Raw genomic sequence first — 24,611 nt, forward strand, 5'->3', positions numbered from 1 at the left:
TGAGCCCAGGCCCTTCCCTGTCCCAAGCAGGGCAGCGGGGTGGGGGTGCGGGGGGAGGCGGGGGCAGGAGCTGGTCACAGGCACGTGCAGGCTTGGCGGGTCCGTGGAGCAGGGCTGCCGGTCACCAACGGCGCTGAGTGCTCCCGGACTCCAGGGAACAAGTTCAAGCAAGAGAACAGCAGGAAATTCAGCCCCACAGATCTCTCATTAGTAAGGGCAGAGCTTTAGAACCCACACCTCTGTGGGGTGTTTGTGTTGGGAGAGCTGGACCAAGCCCCCCAGAGTCGGGGTTCAACACCCCCAGGTGCCCCTCATCAGCCCATCATCTGGCCATGCTCCCCTCCCCTGGCTGCCCTTGAAAAGGACAGATGCCACAGCCCTTAGGAGCAAAAGAGGACAACTAGGGCTCCCCCAAAAGTGGCACTTTTATTTATTGGGGTTTCACGTGCCTTAGAGGAGTCTGCAAGAATACAGGTTTGCCAAATCCCTGATTTAATAAAATAACCAAGGTGCCAGCCTGTGGCTAAGTTGCTGGTACCAGATCATGATGGAGAGAGTTGGGGGAAAGGCACCACCTCTTACAGGATAAGGACGAAGCAAGCCCCTTACCCCAGCGTTCAGGGCACTTGGTCCCAGCCTCGGCCGAACCCCTCGGTCCCGACCACCCGCGTGCTCCCTTAGCCCCCACCGCCACATGGCTCTACTTCAGGCTTCACGCCTGGGCCTCTGGAAGCTGGTGAGACCCTGAGGGGAGCTGGGGAAAGTCAACTCGAAGTGGAAAGAGGCCTCCTGGCCTTGGCACAGGGGGCACTGGCCTGGGAAACCGGAAGGATGGGAGGGCATGGGACTTCCTGAAAGTAGGAGGAGGCCAGCCACTTGGGCTGGGGGTGCCCCTCTGGGGTCGGTGCGATGGCATTGCCAGGGAAGGGCCGAGAAGCAAAGCGGATTTCTCCTGTGCGTCTGTGTCTGTGTCTGCAGGACCAGCCCAGACCCAGAGGCAGCGCCAACATTTGCTGAGTTCAGCAAACGACTCAGAGGGCTTCTCCGAGTCCTGAATCCCACCCCGCCACCCCCGATACATACACAGCCATGTAGAGAGGTGTCCGGGCTGGAGGAGCAGGGACAAAAGCTTTGCTCCTTCCTCCTCTGGCCTTCTTGGCGCCCCCAGGAAAGCCTCTTCCCCTGCCTTCTCAGCTCCAGGCTGACAGCCTTTCCTGAAACCTCAAAGGGCGACCCAGAGAGCCTGGCAACAGATAAGGCCTGGAGCTCCTGCCCTGTTTGCCGTCACTGAGCCTCACAGCCGCCCAGTGAGGTAGGCCCAGACTCTTCCCCCCCCGCAGCGGGCCCCCCAGCGGCAAGGTGCGACAGCTCGGGGCAGCTGGCCCTCCGCTCCTGCAGGTCTGCCCTGCACACGGCCCGGGTTCCCGCGCATCCTGTCTCTGGGGCCACTCGCTCATGACCTCCCCACCCCCACCCAGTTTCCCAGCTGCCTCCAGAATGGGGTCGGCCTCCGGAGCTGGAGAAGCTCCCAGAGCTGGGGCGCTTTGGTCCTTGGGCTAGCTCTGACCAGGCTGCCTTGAGAGCAGGCCCTACGCCTGCCCCGGGGCTGGAGAGGGTAGCCCCCCCCGCCAGCCCAGCCGCCCCTCCACGGGATCACCTGCACCCACGACCCTGTGACAGGCACACCCAGCAGAGACTCGGATGTGCCCACGAGTCCGTTCCAGTTTCTGAAGGTTAGCAGGCCCCGGGGACGTGCTCACATACACTCCTGTGGCGCCCGCCACAGGTGGGTGGCACAGGGTAAGTCGCAAAGGAGAGAACAGAGGTTTTCCCCAGACCCAGGACCAGCAAGCCAGGACTGGCAGACCCCTCATCTGCCCCCAGGGCCCAGGCCATGCCCAGGCCACCATCCTTCACATACACACCCCTGCACAGCTGTGGGCTTCCCGAGGCAAGAGCCCGCAGGTTCGGCGGGAAGTCCACGGCCTTGCCAGGCCCCCCGTCTGCTTCCCTGAGTGCTCCCCTCTCCTGTCCACAACGGGGCGGAGGCAGGGGCTGCCGGCGAAGGGGACGCTTGGCCACCAGATGTCCTGGGCCCCGCTGCTGCAGGAGGAGGCCGGCCACCGGCCACGGCCACCTGGGGGCCTCGGGTGGAAATCGCCTGGGAGCTCCTGAGTGCCGGAGCCGGCAGCCAGGCAGGCCTAGATGAGTCTCTCCTCCGGCGGCACCTTGAGGACGCTGTCCATCTCCAGCCGGGCTCCGGCCACCTCCTGCTGGCTGGGGCTGTAGGTGCCCTCGGACTGGCGGCGCTTCCTGGCTGCCAGGATCCCTGAGAGGAGGCCCAGGAGGAGGAGGAGGAGGCAGGCGCAGGCCGCGGGCACGGCCACCTCCAGCAGCGGGAACGGCAGGGGCAGCGGCAGGCCCTTCTGCGAGAGACGCGGTAATGAGGGCTGGGGGCGCGGGTCCGGGCTGGTGGGGGAGGGGGGTCCCAAACTTCCTGATGGTCCAGGGAAGGGTGGGGATACGCCCTCACTCCCACGAGGACAGGAACCTCTGCTCTATTCTGTGGGCCGGTGAATTCCAAGCGCCCGCCACAGGTGGGTGGCACAGGGTAAGTCGCAAAGGAGAGAACAGAGGTTTTCCCCAGACCCAGGACCAGCAAGCCAGGACTGGCAGACCCCTCCGTCTGCCCCCAGGGCCCAGGCCATGCCCAGGCCACCATCCTTCAGCCTTGAATTACAGCTCCAGGCCCTTCCTTTCCTGGCCACAGCGGGCCCTGCCACCCGGCCTCCCCCACCCGCTTCCCCCCTCCCTGCCATAAACCCAGCCAGTCTGAGGCACTGGGGACTTGATCCCGCCCCGTCCCAGAAGGTGGTCTGCTTTCTTAGTGTCTGTGGAGACCTTGTTTCATCCCGGGGGAGGCGCCTCAGGCAGTACGTAGGAGACGCTCCCCGGCCAGGTGGCCTGTGGCGGGCGGGAGTGGAGGGGGCCCGCCCAGCTGAGGGCAAGCTCAGAACCCGCCAGGGTCTGCCCAGCAAGGGGACCTGAGACCAGGCTTTAGGGAGCCCCCAAACCTCTTCCCCTCTAGGCACAGAACAAGGATGCCCGCATCAAAGGCCTGGACCTTGGAAGCCCCCAAATCACCAAATTCTTAGATTCCAGGGCCCGAGGGTCTCAGACTCTCTGACCCTCCCTCTGTCCTATGAAGCCTCTCGGCCACTGGGGCCTGGGTCCCAAGTCCCAGGACCCAGCCCTGAAGGAGGAAAGGCACCCAGGTCTGGAGAGCAGAGTTCCGACCAACCCAGAATGGGCCGTCCCCAGCCTCCGTGCACCCCCCCCCACCCCCGAGAGCTGTAAAGCCATTTCCTCACTTGGCCCCAAGAGGAGGGGAGGTAAGGGCGCCAGAGGCTGTAAAGTTCAACTTGAAAGGAAACATTCCCCAGAAGCAGAGGGGATTTGCGGGTTTATGACCAGGGCTGCCAGAAGCCTGTGGAGATCAAGGCTCTGCCCCTGCCTACCTCTCTCCCATCAGCACCCACGGTGGGCTCGAGGCCCACTGGGCCTGTGGCACCGGTCCCGCCCCTTGGTGGAAAGCGGAGCCAGGGGGAGGTTCAAACTCAAGCTCCCCTCATCAATTGGGCCCCTCCTCAGCTGAGTCTCTGGCTGCTCTGGCTCAGAATCCAGAGCTCTCTAAGTCTTCCTACTCTGGAATCCTGGCACGCAAACCACTGGAGATTACAGGCCCTTGGAGCCACCAACCGAAACCCCAGAATCCTAAGATCCTGTGAGACCTGAGTCCTGGTCCCAGAGAAGATTTGGCAAAGCCCCACTGTTTCACGGCCAGTACCCAAAGGGACGGTGGGGCCTCCCAGGCCCTCCCGGAGTCTCCTTCCCTCCTACTCCTGCCGCAGGACAGCGCTGGTCCAGGCACAGCACCACGGGCTCTGTAGATGCTCCCCCCACCCCCCGCCCAGACCATCTCACCGAAGTCCAGGACAGGGCCCTTGCCAAGCTCCCCAGGCATCACTCACCACCACTTCGCAGAACCGGCCCGAGAACCTGGCACTGCAGATGCACTCATACAGCCCACCCGCAGCCCGGCACGTGCCGCCGTTCACGCAGGGGTTGACCTTGCAGGGGACCTGACACCTGGAAGGCAAAGAAGGCGGGGGTCGGAGAGCTGCTCCCTCCTGGGGGCCTCTTGCTCCCCCATCGGCTTCAGCTTCTCAACCCCCCCTCCAAATACACAGGTGTCTACCCGCTGTCGCCATGCACGGTCCCCGCCTGGCAGGGCCCTGCCAGGTGACTGAGGCCAACTGTGACCTCCAGCACCGCCCCCCCCCTGTGTCCCAGCAATCACAACAGAGAACGGCCTGCTGGGGCAGAAGCATCGGGGAGCCTGTGTGAGGGCAGCGGCCGAGGGAGGCAGACGCCCTCTCTCTGCAACAGGCCCAGAACCTGCCCAGCTGTGTCTCCCTGGGTGGTGCTGAGATGGGCTCAGGGCTCAGGGATGGGCACTAGGGGCCGAGGCTGAGGTTGAGGCTGAGGCTGAGGGCTGAGGCTGAGGTCAAGGGCAGGTGGATAAGGATGAGGGCTGAGGCTGGTGGATGAGGGCTGAGGGCTGAGGCCCTAAGAATCACCACCAGGCCACCACTTCCCCAGCGACAGCCTAACAAAGAATGGCCTTGGAAACTCTGGGAGGAAAGAGCTCAAGCGACAGAGGTGGGCCGTCCGGCACTGTGGGCACTGTGAGGGTTGAGAAGGTGATCAAGGGTCCACACCCCACTCTGTCTGCCCTGTCTGGAGGGGATCCAGGCTCCCCTCCCCTGCCCAGCTCCCAGGCCCACCTCTGGCCACCAAAGCCCTCCTGGCAGCTGCAGTTGGTCCCCTGGGGCCCACCCTCACAGGGGCCACCGTTGAGGCAGGTGAAGTTCAGGCTGCATTCCTCCGGCACGACAGGTGACCTGGGCAGAAAGCACAGAGACCGCACTGGGTGGGGGCAGCACCCCGGGGACCTGGCCAGGCCCCCAGCCACCTGGCTGGGCCCCCAGCCACCGAGGCTACTACAGGCCACCTGAGCCTCCATGTCCTGAGCTGTAGCGTCCAGGGCCCGCCTAATAGAGACCCGGATACCCGCCACGGAAGTGGTGTCCGAGGTGGAAAGGATGAGGCACGGGGCTGTCCTCCTGCGGCTCCAGTCCCCTCCCCCAACAAGGTGTACAACCTCCAGACGCAGGCTGGGAACATCTCCCTGGGCTTAGAGTCCCTGGAGAAGCTGAGGAACGTCAGAAATCTCCTTGGAACAAAAGCATGTTCCCAAACATAAAACTTGGGTGTGTGTGTGTGTGTGTGTGTGTGTGTGACGCCTCTGCCAGACCACCCACCATAAGCTTGGCTCCAAAGGGAGCAGGAAGTCAAAACGAGACTGAAAAGGGGAAGCATCAAAGTCCAACCGGCTCCCTCTGCCCCTGTCATCCTCATAGGACTAACAGGGGTGAACGCGGACAGGTAGGGAAGCCTCCAGGTTTTTTTTTCCAAACCTAGCTCTGGGTTTCCCCCCAGAGCTAGGTTCCCCCCCCCCCCTGCCCCGCCTAGGACAAGAGCGACATTGATCTCAAATTCAAAGTTATCTGGGTTTTACCTGGCAGCTCTAGGGGGCGGCTGTTCCCATTTCACAGATGAGGGCACAGAGGCTCAGAGAAGCGCCCACAGAACCAGAGCTGCGGATGCAGAGCCCGTGGACTTGGGTGCCCCACACCTGCCCCCGCCCGGGGAACCCACAGGGCCCCTCCGGCCCAGGCCGCCCGGGCCATCCGCACCTGCAGCGCGGGCCCACGAAGCCAGGCGGGCAGCGGCACTCGAAGCGGCCGTCAGGGCGCGAATGGCAGCGGCCACGAGCACAGGGTGCCGAGCGACACGGGTCGGCGCGGGCATCGCAGCGCAGGCCCTCCCAGCCCGGGACGCAGGAGCAGGCGAAGGCGTCAAAGAGGTCGCGGCAGCTGCCGCCGTGCAGGCAGGGCGAAGGGACACACACGCGTGCGCCGTGGCAGCCGAGGCGTGGGACCGGTGTCCCGGGCCAGGCTGAGAAGTGCTCTCGGGAGCCGGGGGCTGCGCCGGGTCGCGGGCGCGCCAGGGGCAGCGGGAGGCCGCCGACAGCCACGCGACCCAGGCAGCCGGTGAAGTTCTCCGCGAGCAGCAAGCGGGCGGCACCGGGGCCGCGCAGGAAGCCCAGGTCACCGGCCAGGCCGCGCAGCGCCGCGGGCACGGTCGCCCCGTCCAGCCAGAGCAGCCAGCGCGACGCGGCGGCCCCCGGGCGCTCCATGGCCAGGCGCACGCGGTGCCAGGCGCCGTCGGCCACGCGCGGCCCGGACTCCGGCAGCACTGCCCCGGGCAGGCCTGGGCCGCTGCGCACGCTGGCCGCCAGCGAGCCGTTGCGGATGGCCAGCCAGACGGCTGCGTGGGCGCCCGCGGTGGCGCGCAGCAGCCCGGCCTCGGAGTCGCGTGTGCGAAAGGCCAGCGACAGGCCACTGAGCGACAGCCGTGACGACGCGTTGTGCCCGCTGAAGGTGGCCGCGGGGCCCTCACGGAAGGTGGCTTCACCCACACCTGCGGGGAGAGGGAATGTTGGGAAGGCCCACGGGCAATGACACACCTGATCCCCAGGGCCCCCGCTCATCTCGAGGGGGCACACCCACACCCCCATCATCCAATCCCAGGAGCCATCGCCCCCACCACCCTGGCTTCCACGGCTCATAATTCCCTACCAGCTTCTGGCAGCTTAGGGAGAGAGCTACCCTACCCCACCACGCCAGGCCCTCTCTACCCTCCAGGTCACACACCAGGCAATAATTCCTCTATCCCTTCCCTCTTCCGTGGAGTCTCAGCACTGAGGCTCACTATTCACTGCAGTCATCTCTTTTAAATGCAGATTTTTAAAATGCTGATCATGCATTTTAATAAAACGCACTCATCTTTCTAAAATGCTGATCACATCCCTCTCCTGTCTAAAACCAACCCGTGGCTCCCCACTTCCCTTAGGAAAAAGTTCTGAGCTGCCTGGTCTAGCTTTTAAGGCCCCTCCTGGCAATATCTGGACCTCAACACCTGTAACTGTGCTTCGGTTGTTCTTATAAACCCTAGGACTTTTGCATATGCTGTTGCCCCACCTGAAAATGTCCCCCCCTCCATGCCTAGTCAGTCTTTCTTGTCCTTGGAAACCTGGTGAGTGCTGTCTTCCTCCAGAAAACCTGCCCCTCTGGATGCAGTAGCCTAACCACACTGGGGGCTGTTGGCACCCTGGTCTACTGCCTATGAGCCCTCAGGGTAAGGGTGGGCTCTAACCCAGCCTGGGTGTCCAGAACCCCGTATGTAGGCTGCCCAGAGCACACACTCACAGACAAAGCCATCGGGGACCTCCTCACAGGTGGCAGGCGGGAGGCAGGGCTGGCCAGGACACCACAGTTGCTGGGCACATGTTGGCCCCGTGAAGTTGACAGGGCAGGTGCAGTGGAAGTCATTCCAGGTGACGAGACAAATGCCACCATTGAGACAGGGGTCAGGCTGCAGAAAAATCAGGGCAGGGATTGGCTCAGGCGTCGGGCTAGCGTCATCCCACCATAACCATCACTGCACGGGCTCTTCACGGAGCACCTACTACAAACACATGAACTCCTCACAAACACATAGAGAGGAAGTCACTATTGTCCCCGTTTTATAGATAAACTGAGGCTCAGAGAGAAGAAGCCACTTGCCTGGCTCATCCAGGCAGGAAATAGGGGAGCCAGAACTCACACTCGGGCCATTCCAATGCCAAGGTTGGTGTTTCGTCCACGGACCCAAGGACATCCCTGTCGTCCGCGCCCCCTCCCCCACAGTTCCCACAGAAAGGCTCAGGCAGCCCTCCGCCTGGGTCAGGGTATCTGTCTCACACCAAGACTGGGGAGGGGCCAGAGCAGAGGCCAGGAGCAGCTGGGCCAGGAGATCAGTGTGAATCCTGCTCTGTCACTCTCTAGCAGAGGAAACGTGGGCACAGCGCTTCACCTCCTGCCAGTCTCCTCACCAGAAGGACATGCTAACCCCCAGAGATGCAGGGTAGATCCCGAGAAAGGGACCCACTCCTTTTCCTGGGGAACTCACACTGCACGTGTCCTCGGAGACGCAGCCCATGGTGAGGTTCCGGGACTGCCTGCTGCCCAGCTCGCTGGGCTGGCTTGAGTTCCCCAGCAGCAGCGGAAAGAACGGGAGGTGGAGGTCATTGAGTCTCAGGTCCTGGAGGCAGCCTCGGAAGGGCCCACCCCAGGGCTGGGCGTCAGCAGGGAGGAGCCTTCCACCCACGTGCACCTGCTGCCCCAAGCCCTGCAGCTGGTCAGGCCCGAAGCTGAGCGTCACCAGGTGGCGGAGCCCATCGTCCCAGCGCCCAGGAAGCACGAGAGTAGGACTGCCCAGCACCTCGGCCTGGATCTGGCCCTCACTGAGGAATACTGTTAGCCCAGCTACTGAGTCGTTGGCAAGTTGGAGCAGCAGGCCAGCGGGTTCCCGAGTACGGAGGAGAAAGGACATGGTGAGGTTGGGGCCTGGCAGCTGGCGGAGCAGGAAGGAGGCAGAGCTCAGGGTGCCCCCCAAGCCAAAGGTGGCAGCAGGAACCTCTGCAGGGAGAGAGGATGTCGAGTGTGAGGCCTGTAGGCCAGGGGAAGGCCCACTCTCTGCCCCGGGGGCCCCACCTGCCTCGCTCCTCACCATCAGCGCAGGTAGGACCGCTATAGGGCCGGGGGCATTTGCAGAGGAAGCGAGTCCACATGTCCACGCAGACCCCTCCGTGGGCACAGGGTGGAGGCTGGCACTGTTCACGGCGCTCGCAGCCCAGGAGGACATTCTCGCCAAGGTCCTCGGGCAACAGGAGGTGTCCATCCACGTACACGTCCTCGAGGCAGCCTTCAAAGGCTGTGCCGCCCAGCTGGGCAGAGCAGAACCTGGCAGGCGTCGGCGCTTCAGAAGTCCCGGGAGCTGGGGCCACAGGACTAGAGGCCACACAGAGCCGGGCAGGGCAGTCCTCGTGCCAGAGCTGCAGCTCCAGGACCCCCAGGCGCAATGAAACCTCCACTTTGTGCCAGTGACCATCATTTAAAGCCAAGTCCGGCAGCTTCAGCGTTAGCGCAGTGGTGTTGCCGTGGCTCCAGAGGGTGGCCTGAAGTGTGCCCCCTGCCAGTGCCAGCTCCAAGCTATCCTGGGCGTCAGTGCGAGCGGCCAAGGCACCCGCAGGTAGTGTGGTGCGAAACCTCAGTGCCAGACCCCGGGGGCCGCCAGCTGGCACGGATGTCTGCACAGGGCTCCCGGCCACCACAGAGAAGGTGGTATTCTGGCCACAGAAAGGTCCGTGAGTACCAGGTGGGCAGTGGCAGGCGTAACTGTGGACCTCGGCCTTGAAGATGGGGATGCAGGTGGCAGCAGGTGGGCAAGTGTGGCCCTGGCAGCCGGTGAGCTGCACGGAACAGTCATGCCCACCCCAGGCCTCTGGGCACCGGCAGACATAGCCTGCCACAGTGTCGTCACACGTCCCGCCATGGAGGCAGGGCTCCGACAGGCATTCGTCCACATCTTCCTGACATGCCAGGCCTTCAGGAGAGACCAGGTCAAGGCTCAGCACTCAAGGCAAGAACCGAGCACTCAAGGCAAAGCTTACATGCCTTGTGGGACGGGGATCTCAGCACCTAGTGACCGAACCAATTCCCAAAGGATTTCTCATGGTCGCCTAAGTCCCTGGAGGCTGGAATCCAAGATACCCCTTCCTTTCCCATGTCTGGTGGATCCCCATGCCCCGTGGATTCAATCCCCTAAACACTCACTGGTCTCGCCTTTTCTCCCACGCCACCTTTCTGACTCACCAGCTCACAGGGCCACAGTCTAATGTCCTCTACTTTGCCTGCCTTCAACCCCCTCTACCATCCATCTCCACAAGGAGTCAGAGGCCTATCTCCAAAGCATCACCTCGCCAGATTCGCCTGCTTAAGGTCCAATCACCTTGGCACTCAATACTCCTTACGGGCCGGGCTCTCCATGGCCCCAAGTCTCAACCCTGCTTCCTCCAAACCTTGAACTGCCTGTTCCTCTAAGCATTTCCTAGAAAATATTTCCCAGGGGCTTTGCTCATAGTGTTTCTCTGCTTGGAATGCCTTCTCCTCACTTACCCAGTCAAACTCCTACTCATCCTGCAAAGCCCAAATTCAAAGGCCCCTAGGAAGCTTCTTAGATTCCCAGTCCCTAGCTCTTGTGTCACTCCCAACTCCTTGCCTAGACACAGCACCCAAGAACCCTGTACTGAAACTATCTGTTTACTCAGCTGAGATCTACGGGGCCTGAATATGCCCAGCAAAGGGCTTGGTCTGGCTTTTGTAGACAAAGTATCAGAATGGGGGAGGAGGGGATGGATGGATGCACCCAGGCTCCATCCCCCAGTCCCTCTGCCCTGAGACCCCAGGCTGACTATGGAGGGGGTCACCTCACCCTCTCCTCCAAGGGCTCCCACACGAAGTACTTTGGCCCCAGCTTGGGTCAAAAGGCCAAAGCCCAACTCCAGCTCAGCCGGAGCCTCCACAAAACAACCAAGGCCAGCCCTTCCCATCATACCCCACCTAGAGGAGCCCAGGCCCAGAAAGGCCGCCAGGATTTGAACCCTCACCCCCGTCAGCCCCCAACCACCATAGCCTCCTTTTGAGGACAGCCAGCCACACCTCATCCTGCCCAAAGCCCCAGCCCTGCATACCTGCCAGGAGCCACAGGCCGCCCAGGAAAGTCCACAGAGCCCGCGGCCCCATCGCATTTCCCCATGGATGGCCAAGAGTGCCGGGCGGGTTGTGGGCCAGGGGAGCTAAGCTCCCCGCCTGACCAGCCACCTCCTTCAGAACTGGCTCAGGAATGCCAGGCACTGGCCTCCCCCAGGCCAGCACGACCCAAAGAGAGAATGGGGCTGGACAGTGGCAAGGAGCCCAGCCCTATGGTTGGGGCTCCCCCTCTCGGGCCCTGACCTCGGCTCTGACCTCCCTGTCATCCATCAGCTGAGCTCAGCTGGGAGAGGAGCTGGGCTCTGGCTGACGCTGGCGAACCGCAGGGAACGACACCCCCTCTCTCAAACCTCCGTGACTTCATCTGTAAGAACTCCACCTCGTGGGGGTGTGATGAGGAGGGAACGAAATGCACAGAAATGCTCATCAGGGGTCGCGCCCGCTGTAGTGGGCCTTCCGGGTGCCTGGAAGTCCTGCTTCCAGGCAGGACTTGGGGAGTCTCAGGCTATGGGGGGCAGTTGATGGGCTTCGTGGGTGGCTGTCCTGGGGCAGGGGACACTGAGCCCAGCATCTTTGGGCTGCTGAGTTGGGAGGGAGGGTGGTGATCAGCACCTCCTTGCCCTGAGCGGGGGAGCCAGTGCCCAGGAAACCTGCCAGGGAGAGGAGGCAGTGTGCCCAAGCAGGAATGCGGGCGGGCGCAGGGGAGGTGTCGCACACATTCCAGAGGGGGCAGGGACACCCGAGGAGGATGTGAGCACCTCTTTGGGTTCACCAGTGTCCTGGAAGGGTATCTGCGTGTCTAAGCATCTGCTGTACCCGAGGCAGGGAGAGGCTTTCTGCAACCCAGCTCCTGCCTGATAGGCCCCAGCTCTGCAGAGGTCAAGTTCACCCTTCTATCTGTGATCCCCTCCTTTACTCTTCTGTCCTGTCCCTGCAGGGGCCCTGGGCCTCTGCCCTGCCCTAGGATGTCAGGTGCTTAAGGTTCTCTTTGCCCGTCACTCCACACATTGGCTCCAGCTGCCAGGACTGTTCCCATGAACCCTGGTCACTGGTTCTTCCTGGGCCCGACTTCGGACCACCAGCCCCCATCCTGGCTCCTCCCTGTGGGTGCTCCGCAGACACTTGGACTTGGTCTAGATAAGTATGGACACCCAACCAACATCACCCAGGGCAGAAGCAGCCAGCATCTCTGACCCTTCTCACTCATGCCTAGACTAACCCCCAGGGCCTCCAGAACTCCCCCCCACCCCCAAAATAGTTCTCAACCCACTTAGCTCCCTCCACTTTCGCCTCCAAAGCCCAGGTCCCTGCTCAGCCCTTCTAGCTGTCCCCAGCACGTCCACCTTCTTCCTGCTCTCCTTGTCCCCATCAACCCAGCCTCCATGCATCAGCCAGAGGAATTTTCTCAGCCCAGGCCCCCCGATCTGCCCTTGCCCTGTCCTGGATGCCCACCCTGCCCCCCGCACCTGTGTAGCCATCTGGGCAGTGGCACTGGAAGCCGTTGGGCAGGTCCTGGCAGCGGCCACCATGGAGGCATGGCTGTGAGGCACACTCGTCCACATCCACGCCACATTCCTCCCCTGCAAGAGGGCCAGCTGTGGTTCCCACCTGTGCCCTCAGAACCAGAGAGCTGGAAGAGCCCATTTTAGAACTGTGGAGACCCAGGCCCACGGGCTGCACCTGTGTAACCGAGCCAGGCCTCGAGCGGAGCCCTGGCATTCCTCCCCCCCCCCCCCCATCCACACGCCAGCGGGCCCGCTTTCCCGGTAGGGTGGAAGGGGACTCACCCTCAAAGCCGGGAGGGCAGCGGCACAGGAAGCCGGCAGCGTGGCGGAAGCTGAAGGTGCCGGGGAAGGTGGCCTGGGCGCCTCCGTAGAGCGCCGGGTCTGAGCGCTGCAGGCACTGCCCCCCGTGCTGGCAGGGGCCCGACTCGCACTCATCCTCATCCACCTCGCACTGCGGGCCGCTGTAGCCTGGGGGCACACGCGCGTAAGTAGCAGGTCACACGGGATCTCCGGGGAGCACCCCTCCGCTGCTGCCGGCCAACGCGGGGCCAGGCTGGAGCGACTGCTCAGAATACGCTCACCGATGGGGTGAGGGACGGGGACACTGAGGACAGTGGGAACGACCGCGGCAGGCGGTCAGCGTCCTGTTACTATCACTGCTAGTACTACGGAGCCCTTCGCACGTGCCAAGGCTTCACGGGCATTTCACCTCGACCCTCCTGGCGACAATGCTCGGAGCAGCTGCTGCGATTAGCCCGGTTTTGCAGATCCCCGCAGAAGTGACGCTCAGAGAAGCCGCAGTCACAGACACACCGGGAGGGGGGGAAGAGCCCTGGCACACACCTCCCGGGCGCCCACGCGGCGCCACCGGGGCGCGAGCACACGCACGCGCACGCACGCACGCGCACGCACACGCACCTGGCCAGCAGAGGCAGCGGAAGCTCCCGAGGCCCTCGAGGCAGGACGCGTTGTTCGCGCAGGGCGCCGACTCGCACTCCAGTACCTCCTGCTCGCAGCGCGCGCCCTCGTAGCCCGTGTCCGCACAGTCGCACCGGAACCTGGAGCAGAGCGGGGCGCAGGCCCGGCTGAGCGCGCCCTGAGCCTCCACCCGCCTCCACCTGCCCGGGCTCTGGCGTGCAACCTCCTCCGCCCCCGCGCCACGGGGCCGCGGCCGCCCGCTCCCGCAGCTCACCCGTTGACCAGGTCGTGGCACTCGCCCCCGTGCGCGCACGGCTGGCTCTGGCACTCGTCCAGGTCCAGCTGGCAGCTGGCGCCCCCATAGCCTGGCGCGCACACGCAGCGGTAGGAGCCCACGCCGTCCAGGCACGAGCCGCCGTGCAGACAGGGCGCCGAGGCACACTCGTCCACCTCCTCCTCGCAGGTCACCCCTGGACAGGGCCGGAGACACAGACAGACAGATGGACACCCGGAGGGAGGTCGAACGAGGCCCAGGCAGGCCGACCTGCAAGCAGCTTCAGACAGCTACAAGGAGCGGAAACCTGAAGATCCCGAGAGAATCCGTTGGTCCATTCGTCCGGAGGAGGTATCTCTTGAGCCGGCAACAGCAATGAGGTAGAAACGGGACGGCCGTCCCTGCCTCCCTGAGCTCACAGCCGTGGAGCTGGGGAGACGGGGAAGAGGTCGATAGGACATAGATGCTAATTTTTCACTGTGATAAGCTCAGCAGTGGGAGCATAGTGGATCCCCTAAAAGCAAGACCCAGGGTTCCGGCCTGGACAGCTGGAGTCAGGGAAGGCTTCCTGGAAGAAGAAACTTTTGAATGATGAATAAGAATTCACTGGATTGGGCCGGGGCTGTGCAGGGATTTGGCTTCCAGGCTGGGGAACTGGCCCAGACTAGCTTGGGGCAGAGGCATGATGTCCTCAGAAAGGGGAACAGGGAGGGTTAGGAGCAGAGGACAGAGCAGAGGAGGTCAGGGAGGGCTGGGGGCTGCGGTGGCCTCGGGGGCCCCAATCTGGGCTTATCCTAAAAGTCGGAAGCCACTGAGTTACACGATTCTATCTACACTGTGGAAGGCTCACTCTGCCGGCTTTGAAGAGAGTGTAGAGAGGGGCTCCGTCGGGGAGGGACAGGCCCCAGTGAGAACTGCTGCAGTGACCAGCTCCTTCTGGTTTCCCCTGCGCCTTCTTGCTTCTAAAACCCCAAACCCAGGGAAGCCCCTCTGCCTGGGCCAAACTGAGACATCTGGGCGGCCCTCAGGGATCAGGAGACGTGTGGAGACGAGGGGAGATGGAGAATCTCAGGGTTTGGGGATGTACTGCCTGAGTTCATCGGGGGGCCCACATGTCACAGTGGACCCCAGAAGCCCTGCCCCCAACTACGATAGGGTTGGCCCTGGGGGACCAGGGACCCAGCTGGCTCCAGCTGGAACCTTCCACCCCCTTCCCAGCTCAGTGAGCACCAAACACAGCCCCTCCCTCCCGTGACCCCTCACTCCTCCCACCCCAGTCCCACTCCCACCCTCTGTGCCAGGGGGAGCCAGGCCCCAGCCGCCTGGAATCCCAGCCTCCCCCGCCCGGCTCTGACCAGAGGGAGGAGGAGCGCAGTGAGTCATGGCAGACTCTGCCCCCGCTCGCAGCCGCAGCTCACCCAGAGTGTGCTCCCCAGGGCCCCCTGGGCATGTCTGGTGCATGCACCTGCTGGCCCACACACGTCCATGGATGCACTCCAGGAGCCCAGACACCCGCAGACAGAAACACACACAGGCCCCTCACGTGACCTCCCTCACACACGCAAAGCTAACCCTCCACCCAGACTCTCAGACCGTGAGGAGGATACGTGGGACCCATTTCCAGAGTCCGTCCCAAAGTGCCTCACTATAAGCTCCCTCCCCTGGGAGCCGGCCCCCCCAGGGTGCACCCCTTACTCTGAGACGACCTCAAACTACCTTCTCAGAGCAGAGTTGTCTGAATTCGGGGTTGAACTAGAACTGGGAGTGTCTATGCTGCAGGGTCCCCGCTGCCCTGTGCAGAGCCTCTCGCAGACCTGTGCCTAGCTGCTCCCCACTTCCTGGGGAAGCTCCGTCCATTCTGTGGGAAGCCCCAGAGCAGAATACCCCAGAGTTTCCAGGATGCCTTGGCGGCTGGGGTTGGGGTGGGGGGCTCTCTATGCTAAAGTCAAAGCTCAGTGCGTCATTTTACAGCCTGAGCCACCGACAGGATGGACATCACAGACCTCCGTCCAGGACGTGAGGCCATTACCTGCATAGCCAAGGGGACAGCGGCACTCGTAGCGATCAGCCAGGTTGTGGCAGGTGGCCCCGTGGTGACAGGGCCGGGAGGCACACTCATCGATGTCTAGCTCGCAGCGTGGGCCCTGGAACCCGGGCACGCAGTAGCAGCGGAAGCCGTGGGGGTCTGGACCCTGGGGCACGCACAGAGCGCCGTGGTGGCAGGGCTGGGTGGCACAGCCCTGGGGCTCCGTGGGCCCGCAGGTGTAGCTGCCGTTCTCCATAGCCTGGCACGTGGTCCCTGGAGCACACGGGGCTGAGGCACAGACACTTGGGGCCTCCGAAGGCACCATTCCTGTAAAGAGAGAAAAAGGGCTGGGCGGGGTAGACCAGGACGCTCCACTCCCCACTGTCCGGCCCAGCCCAGACCACAGAGCCAGAAAGCAGGAGGGGTCTGTCTGCTTTCAGGAGGCTAGACAGAGGGCCACAGGCTCTACAAGCTGCATCCCCAACGCCCCTGCACAACTACAGCTGGAACTGAGATGGTTCAGGAGGGTCTCTGTGAAGGGGAAGGGACCAGAAGCTTCCACCGCCACCACCCCAGCTCCCCTCCCCCACCGTGCCCCAGCAGGACTAGAGGACAGACGCTCTCTGACCCTGAGAGCTTTGCGCCCTGCTCATCCCCTCCTCGCAGAGCTCCTTTGGGGCAGGCACTGTCATGCCCATTTTACAAGAGAACAAACTGAGGCTCAAGCGAGAGAGGGAAGACCTTTTTAAGATTTATTTATTTATTTCACAGAAAGAGAGCGTGCGCGAGCACAAGCGGGGAGTGGGGGCGGGGAGAAGCAGGCTTCCCGCCGAGCAGGAGTGGGGCTCCATCCCAAATCCCTGAGATCCTGACCCGAGCCAAGGGCAGACGCTTACCTGACTGAGCCACCCTGGGGCCCCGAAAGTAAAGACTCTTGCCTGAGCCTCACAGCAAGTTACTAGGACAGCCTAGGAGCCTATCCCAGGTTTCATCACCCCCAACCGCCCAGAGAAGGGGTTTCCTTCCACCATCCTGTCCACCTCTCCTGCTGGGGGTCTGGCAACTCCATCCCAGGGTGAAACCGGAGATGGAGGACTTCAAAGGCAGGGACTGGGAACTGGGCACCGCCCCCCCCCAACCCGGGCCCTCCTCCCAGCCTCCACTCGCTCCCTGCTTGGGGGCCTGGAAACCTCTCCAGGGATCCCCAGCCCTCATTCTATTCCCTGCCTCAGCAACCGGCTGACCAGTCCGCCTGGCCAAGGTCACAGGGTGCAGGACAGCTGGGTCAGGCCACTGCTGCCTCCACCACGCCAGAGGGTCACCTGCTAGTCTGGAAGCCAAGCCCCTAGAAGAGTCAGCCCCGTCCCCTCCTGAGAGCCTGCACGGCTGGTGAAGAACTTAGGCTTTGAAGCAGAACTGCCCTGGGTTCAGATCCCCACTCAGTTACCAGCTCTGAGACCCCAGCAGGTCCTTTTTCCTGCTGAGCCTCTGTCTCCCATCAGAGAGGGGATGAACACAGGGCAGGCCTCGAAGCACGAAGCACGGGGGCGGATTCAGAGCCTCAGGTACTGCTGCTGGCCACTCGCAGGAACTCAGTAAGAGCTGGGGGAGGGGAACCGCCATAAAGCAGGAGGCACCCCCAACCTGGGGCTCTGAGAGGCGCCCCTCCCCTGCCCAGGTTGTCATCCAGACACTAACCAGGCCTAGAACAGCTTCAGGCCCTGCACCTCCCTTCCCCCACCTTGGTGAAGACCCCCCAGATAAGGCTCAGCGGCATCCACATTCCACCAGGCAGGGCCTTCCACTGGCCAATCCCCGCTCTTCCCAGCCCTCAGGGCAGGCTAGGGGACAGGGATGTGGAGACACAGACCTTGGCAGCAGAGAGAGAACCTGGCTGGCACTCCCCAGCGCCCAGAGCACCTGGTACAGCTGGGCATGGGCTCACTCACTCCCTAACCGTGGGCCACCAGCGTGCACCCAGGGCTAAGCATGTGGCAAGGGGACAGAGGGGCTGAAACACCGTCAGGCCAAGATGACCGCGTGGGGCTCTAGTGGTGTCCACAGCCCCTCTCTGACCACTGTTTCCTCCCCAGCTCAGGGCATCCATCCCAGCCCTCTCCCCCAAGCCTGGCCATGTAGGTGAGGGCCGGGGCGTCTGGGCCTCTCTTGGAGCAGCTTCTGGGCAGCTCAGCTTTCTTTTCCCCACCGCAGCCGCGGTGGCTGATCTGTTTAGAGCCATGTCCTTTAGGGCTAGATGGGCATCAGACAGGCCTGGCTTCTGCGGTTTGAACAGTGCCACCTCATGCTGTGAGAAACCACAGAGGGGACAAGAGTGAAGGCCTGGCTGCCAGTGAGGATTCATGAAGGGCTGTGGCCATTTTGATCAGGCTCTGGATCACCATGGGAGCAGGTGGCCCAGGACCCTATATGCTAGTGCCCCACGGAGTCAGAGTCTAGTGACAGGCGAGGAAGAAGCTCCTCCAGTGAGAGTCAGGCAGAGAGGAAGGAAGCTACTTATCCCACGGGGCACGTAATAGCACCAAATGCCTGGATGGGAGACACCCCTCTTTCTTGTATACTCCGTTATCTTCCCGTTCCCCGTAGCAGACGCAGAGAGCTGCTATTCCTGTTCTACAGCTGAGGGAAGGGACCTCAAAGACGAAGGGACTGCCCTGTCCCGAAGCCTGTGAGGGGCTGGAATCCAAACCAGGTCCCACTACTCCAGGCCTTCACCCCGGGGCTTCTGAACCTCCGGCCTGTATTAAGGATACAGATTTATGGGGGTGCCTGGGTGGCACGGTCAGTGAACCTCTTGGTTTCAGCTCAGGTCGTGATCTCAGGGTCGTGAAATCGAGCCCTGCATCATCGGGTTCCGTGCTCAGGGGGAGTCTGCTTAAGATTCCTCCTCCCCTCTGAAATAAATAAATAGATATTTTAAAGACAGAGAGAGAATGAGAAAGAAAGAATACAGATTTCTGGCCCTGTACTCCAGACCTAGAGATTCAGAGCTATTGGGCCTGGGCCCAGAGAATCGGCATTGCCCCCAAGCTCCTTGGGGAACCCTTTGCACATGGAGGCCTTGGAACCGCTGGCCTCAGTCTGGCGGGAGTGACACCAGAAGGCCAGGCCAGCCATGGGCTGGGAGGTGGAGGTGAGGGCAATGGGGCAGAGGGGGGCGGGCCCTGGGCCAGGCTGGGGGCGTGGCCTGTTGCCAGGGTGACGAGGGGCCTGTGCTTATCTTTACAAATCCCTCCTGACCTCTCAGGCTGCCGGGGACAACCGGGCAGGGGAGGGATTAAGGGACTCACGCCCCTCCCCTTCGACCTGCTGCCCTGTCCCCGGGGAAGGCCCAGATCCCACCACCAAGAAGGGAGGACCATTGTCCTATGATAACAGCACCCGTTTGTTGAGTGCGTACTATGGGCCGGGAGCCGCGCTTAGGTCTGTGACTGCGCGACGACCGTGGATTCCAACCAGGAAGGGCGGGTGCTGTTAAGAATAGTTCTGTTTTCTAACTCGGAGAGGTTATAAACTTGCCTCAAATCTGCCCTCAAAACACTAAGAAGCAGGTTGTCTCCAGACTCCTGAAAGACCCACATCTCCCAAGGCATGTGAAATCCCCACTTTGCAAACTCTACATTGCCACCCGTTGTTGTCATCTCAGGGCATCCCAGATCACAGGAAAAAGTCTCTGAAGGTTGGCACAAGGGTGGAGGTCCCCGGATGGGCCTGGGCAGAGCGGTCAGGTTTCCCTCTTTAAGCAGAACCGGGCTGTGGGCAACCCACTGTGCTTCTGTGGGCTCCTTGCTAAGGGCCTACTAACTCCTACTTTATGTGCACTTGTGGCTTGTGTATAATCACTGAACAGGTATCCAAGAGTTAAATTACTCAGGATTTAATTGCAGCAGGATAAACTGAGCTTTTGTATGGCTCAGGTACAACACATTTAGGTGCACTTATAACAGACCTTGTGATAACTCCTGATGGCTGATGGGAAATGTTTACCGAGGGTGAGTTTTGAGAAGCTTCTTGTCTTAACGTGGCAAGAAAGGATATTTCTAAGAAGTGGCCCGAGATCGGGGCACCTGGGTGGCTCAGTGGGTTAAGGCCTCTGCTTTCAGCTTGGGTCATGGTCTCAGGGTCCTGGGATCGAGCCCCACATCGGGCTCTCTGCTCCGCAGGAAGCCTGCTTCCCTCTTTCTCTCTCTCTCTGCCTGCCTCTCTGCCTACTTGTGATCTCTGTGTGTCAAATAAATAAATAAAATCTTTAAAAAAAAAAAAAAAAAGAAGTGGCCCGAGATCTTGTAAGATGTGGGAGCTTCTGAGGGGCAGATATTGCTCATCTAATCCCACTAGGCCCCCAGGACAGGAGTGAACCCCCACTGCCCCACAGCCACCAGGAAAGGGCTAAGTTACCCTAACAAGATGGGACAGTTTGAAATACTCTAACACAAAAATGTTTAACACCCCCCCCGAGGCTAAAAGGGGGGTTCAATATTGATAATTTTGGTTACGATAGTAGGTGACAATAGCTGCCACGATTCACCACCCACCCTGTGCCCAGCACTGCCCTATCCCAGTGTTTCCAGCTTGGGTCTCAGAGCCCAAGTCCATGGAGACACTTTCTCATGGGGCTCTGCCACCCAAGCCAGTCACTTTTATGAGTGGTCTCTGGGCTAACATGTCCTTGGAAACTGCAAGCCAAACTGAGTTGGAGAACCACTGTGTTTTCCCATCAGATCATGCAGAGTTAGCTGGGCGGCCCCCTGAAGGCGTAGAGGAACAGAGAAGGGACGTGTCTTAAATAGGCAGGTACGGAGCACAGTAGCTGTGCGACTTGAGGCAAGTCCCTAATCCTCTCCGGGCCTCATTTCTTCCTCTATAAACTGGGGGGGTTAGCGCTCTCCTCACACAGCTGGGGGAGATTCTCAGTCTGTCATGTGGGGCCCCCGGCTGGCGCTGTCGGTACAGCATGGGACTCTCGATCTCAGGGTGGGATGTTCAAGCCCTGTGTCGGGTACAGGGGTGACTTAAAATTGATAAAGAGATCTTTAAAAATCTTTAGTAGGGGCGCCTGGGTGGCTCAGTGGGTTAAAGCCGCTGCCTTTGGCTCAGGTCATGATCTCAGTCAGGGTCCTTGGGTTGAGCCCCGCATAGGCTCTCTGCTCAGCAGGGAGCCTGCTTCCTCATCTCTCTCTGCCTGCCTCTCTGCTTACTTGCGATCTCTGTCTGTCAAATAAATAAATAAAATCTTAAAAAAAAAAATCCTTAGTTAGAAAAACAACAAAAAGACGAAGTCCCTCACGGCAACCCATTAGCATAATATCTCCCAGGGGTGGCCGTCCGGCCGTGCTCTTTATTCACCGACCAACAATCCTTTACTTGGAGCACTCCCGTCACCCGCTGTCCCTGCCTCTCTGCCTCCATCCCACAGCCCCCCCCCCCCCGCCCACCCCCAGCACTGGGGGGAGGAGGGGCCAGACGTGGGGACAGGACTGCTGCCCTTTGTCAGCCAGGCTCCCGGGCTGTGAGAGCCCAGCCCGCCCCCATTGTCCTCCAAGATGCTTGGTCCTCTCCACAGAAACCAGCCAGGCTTTTGTGGCAGAGCAGGCCCAGGATGGAGGGGCTCAGCTCAGGGCCTGGCAAGCCTAGGAGGCAGAGCCAGGGGCCCAGGGCTTCCAGAAAGCTCCTCCCCTCAAGGATGGAAATTACTTTCCCAGGGACAGGGTCCCCAGCCCCTCTCTTCCTGGCAGCCAGGCCTCGGGCGCTGGTATCCAGGAATGCTTGTGCCCATGGTGCCCTCACCCCAGCTTTTGGGGATCCCCAGGGAGTGGGCTCCCTGCAAAGAAATCACAGTGAGAACAGCTGCTCCCGGGCACCCTAGCAGGGTTAGACTGGGGTGAGCCTGTCCCTCCGTGGCCACTTTTTCTGCAGCATCCGTCTCCTTTGTGTTCACGCGAACATGTGTCTGAGTGTGAGTGCACATGTCACTGTCCGTACCCTGGTGTGTGCAGGCACCCATCACACACCTGGAGGGCCGTGTGTATTTGTGTGTGAGTGCACGTGGCCCCTGCTCACGTGGTGAGTTGTGCCCTGTACGTGCCACACCAGCGTGCAGGTGCATGTGTGTGTGTCTGCAGATGTGCATGTGTACGTGGTAGGGCAGGGGGCAGAGAGCAGATCCACACGCCAAGGTTCCGTGCCCCTCCTGTGCAGGGAGCCGGCCCTCGGCTCCTCTCCTGAGCCCGGGATCCGGGATCCGAGTCAGGAGGCCCGCTCCTCAGCCCCCGTCCCTGCCTGCGCCTCAGGGTCCTTCCCTACAAAGTGGGGTCCTCATCCTCCCCAGGGGCCCTTCAGAGAGGAGGAGACGACGGTGTTGTGAGTAGGCCCCATGAATGGGGAGGAGGGCCCTAGGTCGGGGCCTGGGGAGGCTTGACCTCCCACCCTGGGAGTCGAGAGAGGTGCCTCTCCGCCCCCGCCCCCCCCTGCTGTGAAGTCCAGGCCACCGGCCCTGGGTTGGCTCCCTCCGCCAGCCAGCAGCGGAGGCGGGGTCAGGGGACTTCCCAGGCCTGGCCCCGTAGCTATAGTGACCAAGACAAAGCGTCCCCAAGACCCCCCAGGAAGAAGTCCAGGCTGCGGGCAGCACATGTGAATCCTCTCGGACAAAAGCAAAACCGTTTGGCGAACGGGGTCTGGCTTAGGAAGCCCTTTCAGCCAGGTCTGGGAATGCCGGGGAGGGGGCGGCAGGGGACACACGTGCTCCCCAGTGCCTGGCCACCCCCCAGGGGCCCCAGAGCACCCTCAGGCCCCAGTGCAGGCAAGGGAACACACACGTGGAGGGGATGCAGGTGGACGTGGACGCTGGGCTCCCCTGGCCCCCTTCCCCCTCCCCACCGTGATCCACGGGGCTGGGGTCTGCTGCCCCCGCCCCGGGTCCCCTTGTGGAGAGCTAAGACACAGCTCAACCCACTTGACAACTTATACCCCACAACTTGTGCTCGGTCGCAGCCCACCACACCCAGAAAGCCTCAGACAAGGACTCTCAGCTCCGCCGGGACAGCTCACAACTTCATGCACCCACAGCCCGGCGCACACTCACAACAGACTCGGGGATGAGACACCCACTACCTGAAACCCCCGGCTCCCAGCCTCAGCCCGGGGCTTCCCAGTCCCAACACTGCTCCCAGGCCGCAGCGCCCCAACCCACGGCCCCTTCACAAAGGCCCCCGACCACCCAGCAACCCCCCAAGGCCCAGGACACACACTCCACACAGGCCCGGGGTATCTGCGCTGGGAGACAGAGACAGACCCAGTCCCAGTCCCCCGCCCCCACCGCCACCCCAAGGCTTGTGCCCCAACTCACCACCCAGGAGGGCGAGGGCCGGAGCCAAGAGCAACAGCCACAGCAGGAGAGGGGCCAGGGGCCTGGAGGCCGGGGTCCCAGGCCTGGCCAGCGCCATGGCAGCGCGCTCAGCTCCCGGCTGTGGGAACAGGCGGCCTGGCTGGCTCCGCACCCCCCTCTCCCTCCAACCAGCACTAATGCCGTGGACAGAGGCCCGGCCCCTCCCTCCCTCCCCTCCCGCCTCCTCCCCCACCCCAGGCCCTCCCGGGCTGCTCCACTGGGAACAGATTCTAGAGGAGGGGTCGGACCCACCCCGTCTCCCCAAGCTCCAGGGCTCCAGAGAGACCTCGGGGCCCTGCAGGTCTGACCCGATCCTTGTGCACCCCCCTTCCCCCCTCCTCCCACCTCTCAGGTCCTGCTGCCTCAGCCTCCTGGCTGGGGAGGCTTTCTGTTCTTTTCCCAGATGATGCCCGCTACTCCCAAGTCCTAGGTTATCCCAGCCCACCGGACACGCCCCCATCTCTCCTCAGCCTCCGGCCCCCCTGCCCAGCCCAGGGCTGAGCAGCCAGCAGCCTCCCAGACCTCCTCTTGGCTCAGAAGCCCCAGCCCTTCCCACCCAGCTTGTTCCCTCCCGCTGCTCCCCACCTGAACAGGTACCCCCCAGCCTGCAGCCAAGGCCCCCTTCCCCTCCCCACACTCCGCCCACCAGCCCCTGGTGGCTCTTCCTTCTCACTCTCCTAATCTCACCCCTCTCCTTGACCTATGCTCACAAACCGCCCCTCCCAGTGGGGCCCTCAGGATAAGGCCCCTGGCTCCCTTCATCCTCACCAGCCAAGGTGAACCTTTTCCATTTCTCCCCTTTGGCCTAAATCTTTGCCTCTGCCATTCATAACTCTGGAAACCTCACTGCAATCCAAGGCACCCCATTCTAGTGAATGGCAGTTCCAACTAAGCGAATTTTCCCGCTCCCCTGCTGGGAAGTCCTTCTTGTTGTCTAACCTTATAGTCTCCTGCTGCACTTGATGTTTGCTTGCTGCTGGCTGGAAAAGGGAATGTTGCTTGCAGGGGTGGGGTGGGGTGTTCTTTGGGGGACCTGGACTCAGGAATCCCGTGGTGGGCTCTGGGATGTGCCCTGACCTCTGGAGGGCACAGTCTGGAGAGATAGACCTGAGCCGTGAATGAAGGAGCTCAGGCTGTGCTAGCAGGTCCACGGAGGGAGGGAGTGAGAAGGGCAGTGGGCATCACACACTCATGGGTGGCCCAGAGCCACGCTGGTCCTCCAACCCTAGCAAAGTGCTCAGAAAGGGAGCCAAAGACCTGGGTGGACCCCTGGTCCACATCTCACATCATCCCCACCTGGAGTCTTGTTTCCTCTGGGATGGGAGATGCTCCTTGGTTTCTGGGACTCTCCTCAGAGGGTCCCTGCCTCTCACACACCAGGAGCTCCCACCACCCTCAAGACCCTCCTCCACCTTGTGAGAAGAGCGCAGACCCCGCCGCTAAAGAGATCCCAGTTTGAGCACAGCTCTACCACTGATTGGCCGAGTCATCTCAGCACGTGACTTCCTCCCCAGGCCTCAGTTTCCTCATCTGTAAAATGGAAATAACAGTTCCCATCTGGTAAAGCTTTAATGAGCTGAAGCGGCAGTGAAACTTCTGTTCATTCTGTGTCCCAGAGGTGCCTGAGCGTTCCAAGCAGCCCGGGGAGCTGCGCACAGAACGGAAGGGCTCCCCTCCCCCCTCCCCCCATCCACCCCCGGTCCCCCGC

At 61.9% G+C, this 24,611-nt stretch overlaps 1 protein-coding gene across 1 annotated transcript; it reads right to left on the bottom strand.

The window, feature by feature from the left end:
• On the bottom strand, positions 1 to 23,020 carry CRB2 (crumbs cell polarity complex component 2). Its single transcript, XM_059410841.1, has 13 exons — positions 22,865 to 23,020; positions 15,505 to 15,828; positions 13,476 to 13,671; positions 13,202 to 13,341; positions 12,566 to 12,751; positions 12,245 to 12,358; positions 8,737 to 9,612; positions 8,137 to 8,645; positions 7,395 to 7,560; positions 5,820 to 6,606; positions 4,848 to 4,964; positions 4,032 to 4,149; positions 1 to 2,426 (listed from the first exon to the last, which is right to left on the bottom strand). Exons 1-13 carry the CDS (start codon positions 22,959 to 22,961, stop codon positions 2,202 to 2,204), a joined length of 3,855 nt encoding a protein of 1,284 aa, XP_059266824.1. The 5' UTR covers positions 22,962 to 23,020; the 3' UTR covers positions 1 to 2,201.
• Positions 23,021 to 24,611: the final 1,591 nt, after the last annotated feature.

Source organism: Mustela nigripes, chromosome 9 (assembly GCF_022355385.1).
Source record: "Mustela nigripes isolate SB6536 chromosome 9, MUSNIG.SB6536, whole genome shotgun sequence".
Classification (NCBI taxonomy): domain Eukaryota; kingdom Metazoa; phylum Chordata; class Mammalia; order Carnivora; family Mustelidae; genus Mustela; species Mustela nigripes.

Excerpts from the sequence above, each read along its gene's own strand:
- CRB2 (XM_059410841.1), bottom strand. The coding sequence starts at position 22,961 with ATGGCGCTGGCCAGGCCTGGGACCCCGGCCTCCAGGCCCCTGGCCCCT. Across the intron at positions 6,607-7,394 it reads GGTCCCCGATGGCTTTGTCT|GTGTGGGTGAAGCCACCTTC; the intron begins GTGAGTGTGTGC and ends CTCTCCCCGCAG. Across the intron at positions 4,965-5,819 it reads TTCGTGGGCCCGCGCTGCAG|GTCACCTGTCGTGCCGGAGG; the intron begins GTGCGGATGGCC and ends CTTTCTGCCCAG.